This window comes from Arachis ipaensis, chromosome B06 (genome assembly GCF_000816755.2).
Source record: "Arachis ipaensis cultivar K30076 chromosome B06, Araip1.1, whole genome shotgun sequence".
In the NCBI taxonomy this organism is placed as follows: Eukaryota; Viridiplantae; Streptophyta; class Magnoliopsida; order Fabales; family Fabaceae; genus Arachis; species Arachis ipaensis.
The window spans coordinates 124,667,329-124,671,323 of NC_029790.2; the positions used below are offsets into that span (position 1 = coordinate 124,667,329).

At 30.7% G+C, this 3,995-nt stretch overlaps 1 protein-coding gene across 1 annotated transcript in view; it reads left to right on the top strand.

Annotated features, from left to right (window-relative positions):
• Positions 1–2,670, top strand: part of LOC107605317 (DNA repair protein UVH3) — a gene marked incomplete in the record, with an annotated part of 12,354 nt that extends 9,684 nt beyond the window's left edge. The window contains 2 exon segments of the mRNA XM_016307161.2: positions 368–928; positions 1,737–2,670. Coding sequence (XP_016162647.1) covers positions 368–928; positions 1,737–2,441 — 1,266 coding nt within the window.

Here is a 3,995-nt window from a genome sequence, read left to right on the forward strand (position 1 = left end):
TATTCTATATTCTAGGTTCTCCATGGTTGCCAAGACTAAATTGTTATTTGGGTTTTATTAATGTGTTATAGCATATGTTAAGGCACAAAAGATAAAAGTGCTATAAAATGAGTAATACGAGGTAATAAAGATGCAAAAGCATTTAGTATTTTTCTCTTTAATTCAATTGAGTACTTAATATTATGAATTTTTTTCCTTTTGCATGTGTCATTAGGCTACACATAAAGAAAACCCCTTTCATTTTCTTTGTAATAAAGGATGACACTAATTGGCCATTAAAGGCAAGCGATCTAATTATCAATTATCTATTGTCATGTTTATATTCCGTCTAATAGATACCTTATATTAGTTGAACCTTTTAATACAGACTCAACTGCGTTTGGAAGCGTTTTATAGTTTCAATGAACGATTTGCAAAAATTCGAAGCAAGAGAATTAAGAAAGCTGTAAAAGGGATTACTGGTAAGCAGCCTTCAGAATTGAAAGATGATTTCAACAGTGGCAAGAGTAGGAGAGGAAATCATCTAGAATCTGAGGACAAAAATTTTGAGAATCTAAAGGGGACAAAGGAAAGTCTTGAAAGTTTGAAGAAACCTAAAGTGAAACAATCAAGGAAAAGGAAGAATGACGGGGACACTCTTGGGAAGGCAATGTCAAAGAGAAAGACAATCACTGATGGTCCTTCAGCTTCTGCTATGTCTGCAGTGGAGAATATACAGCCAGGTACTGAGTCTGAAAAAGACCAAAGTGATAGTAATCCATTGATTTCAAATAGAAGTGGGAGGGGCAGAGGAAGAGGCAGAAGTTTGGCAGTAAAACATGGAAGGAAAAAGGAAAGTCTCATTTATCAATCATCTGAAACATCATCTTCTAGTAGCGACACTGATGATCATGTTGATATGTCAAAAGTTCCTCAAGAGGTTCGAAGGGTAAGATTCATGCTCGCCCTTCAAATTTATGATATACAAATATATTATTGATCGTTCATTCTGAGTTGTTTCTTTGTTGGAGGCCTTATAGTTAATTGTTAGTTAACGTAAAGAAAAAAAGAAAAATAATTATTTTTTGGTGCTTCTAAATCCTGTGATGCCTGTAACCAGATTGTTAGCTGGGTCTGGTGGTAGATGAAAATGACCAAGAAAGGAACTTTACAAACCTTGATGGAACTTTATTTGAATAAATTGTCAATATCTATCTTAATTTGGTTCTAGATGTTAGTGTTTCCATTTGGCCATTTTACTTCTTCTGATAATGTTAGAATATTTCTTAGGTGATTTAAACATATGTGGAGGTCTTTAAAGACAGAGTTGAATAGAGACAGAGATAAAGAGAGAAATAGAAAAACCATAGGTAAAATTATAAAAAAAATGCTTTAGACTTTAGTGGTTTGAATGGAAACATTATTTACAGCATGACATTGAATCAGTTGATTTATCTAGCTGACTCCACAACCCACTAGTAGTGTAGTGGTGAGGGGTTTGAATAGTATGCGTGAGGTTGTTCAAACTTTGTTTTCAATGTTCCTAAAAAACTTGGCCAACTCCGCGGGACGCGGCATAATTGCTGTTATTTCTTTTACATATCCTGGTTTCATCTACAAAATGAAAGACACTTATCTTTTATTTTATGGAAAGTAAAGTGAAGGGAGTCTTCTATTTAAGCGATACTCTTAGGTTTTCAATGTGATTTAATCAAATGGAATTAAAAGGTTCCACTTACATTTTGTGCAATTTACAGTCCTCACGTTCCAGAAAACCTGTCAGTTATTCACTTGAGAACCTAGAAGATGAAGAACTCAATGAGTCATTTGATACGAGGAATCAATCATCCTTGTGTGAAGATCCATTAGAAGAAAATTTATCTGATATTCCTGGTGCATGTGGGGATTCTGCAACTGGTTTAAGCAGAGGTAAAGAGAGTGATATGATAAGTAGTGCTCCAACCAGGAACTTCCCTAGAGACGATCTTGGGTGGGAAGGTCAAATTTTCACAGATGCTGATGAAACTACTCATCCAGATCCAGGAATTGGTGATGGTGATATTACTGTTAATGCTGACTCTTGTGATGACTACCTTAAACTAGGAGGTGGTTTTTGTTTAGATGATAGTGATGAACCTAGCAATCAGAATGCAGTTGATGGTGTCAATACTGCTGATACTGAAGGATTTCTGCACTGTTCTGTTATGATGGATGAGACTGACCATCATAAAAATGGTTCTGAGATATTATTTTCTGGCACCGATAAAGCTCCCAGCGAGATGCAAGAGGGACGCAATGCCTACAATGTTGACAACGAGCCAAATGATAACCTTCCAAATGTTAGTGCCAATGATCAAAATGAAATGGGGGTCTCTGTACCTGAGAATGTTAATCATAATAATGGAAACTACAATGGGGCATTTAGTGCAATGCCATTTTTGAGGAAAAGAAGGAAGAAGTAGAATCTTTCTAGCTTTGAATGTCGTAGGTTTTTGTGAATATTTCTAGATTACTGACTATACTAAATTTTACCCTCCAAGTTGTTCCTTATAAATTATTTATGTTCTATTTTACTTGCTGGGGGAAGAGTTCTTGAAAACGCTGGCTTCATATCTCATGCCTCTTATGTTATGCTGAAAGTTATTGCTATTTAATTTATGTCATCATCGCCAGAGAAAGGGCAGTGCTTTATGAACACCATTGTCTCAACCACTATAAGTCACTACAAATGTGATTATAAATGTGAATTTGATTTGATCTTGATTATTAACGTGATTTGATTACACTAAGTTGTAAGCATTGGAATATTGGAATGCAATGTATTAAAGTTGCATTCGCGTAGTATATGCCTATCAGTCCAATCCACCATTTAATTTTCTATTTGGTTTCAGATTTAATACACATTTTATAAATAATAAAAAGAAAACAGCTGACTTATATACTAATTTTTTTGACATTCTATTAATATTTATACACATATACGTATATATTTTTTTGGTGACTTATTTATCGTTCTTTTTGGTGACTACACATATACGTATATATAAATTAGTATAATTAACACTTATATTTACCAAAATCCATATATAGGTTGACAAAGAGTTTGAGTACATGAGTTATTATATTATGTCGATGGTTTTCGGTAACTAAGAGAAAGGAGTTGAATCTTAGCCCTTTTTTTTACTTTAGTAATATTTAAGGACGGACCCAAGCATAACAATGAGGGGGCACTTGCCCTCATGATGTTTTTAATTTTTGTTTTAAAAAATATAATTATATATAATATGTTCCCACTTCAAATTTTAAATGATCCCATTACAAATAAAATAAATTCAATTTGCTAAAGTTTTAAATTTATTTTTTTATTATTTTGACTATTATTTAATCTAATCAAATTTAATTATTGTACCGTCAATTCTTTATTCTCTTAAACCCTCTTCTTATTTTTATATTTTCAACTTTCTTTTTCTATTCCTTGTCTAATGACCATCTTCTCTTCATCAAAAAGTAGATTCTAAATTCTCCAATTTTTTTATATAATTCTCCATGACTCTATGTATCTTTCAATTTCATTATTTTTGTTTTTTGATATTTTCAATTGCAATTTTTAATTCAAACAATTATAGTTTAGGTATCAATCTAATATTTTATTTTTTTCGTGACTTTATATATTTTATTTTATTCTCGATTTATTCATCCTTATTATTTATTTTTTATCTTTTGTTCTATTATATGTACCTATGTTGCATATAAAATTTTAAAATGAACGGATTAATTTACTAATTTAGAATATATTTTTTATTTTTAAAAATAATGATAAAAAATATTTTAATTATAATATATAATTAAACAGATACATAAAATATTTTATCTAACATTATATCAAAATTAAATTAAAAAATATATAACAAATTTAATTATTTAAAAAAATAAAAAATTGTAAAAAATTATGTTTTATTATTTTATATAAACATACTTTTTACGTATTATTCTATTAGAAAAAAAATTCCTATTAT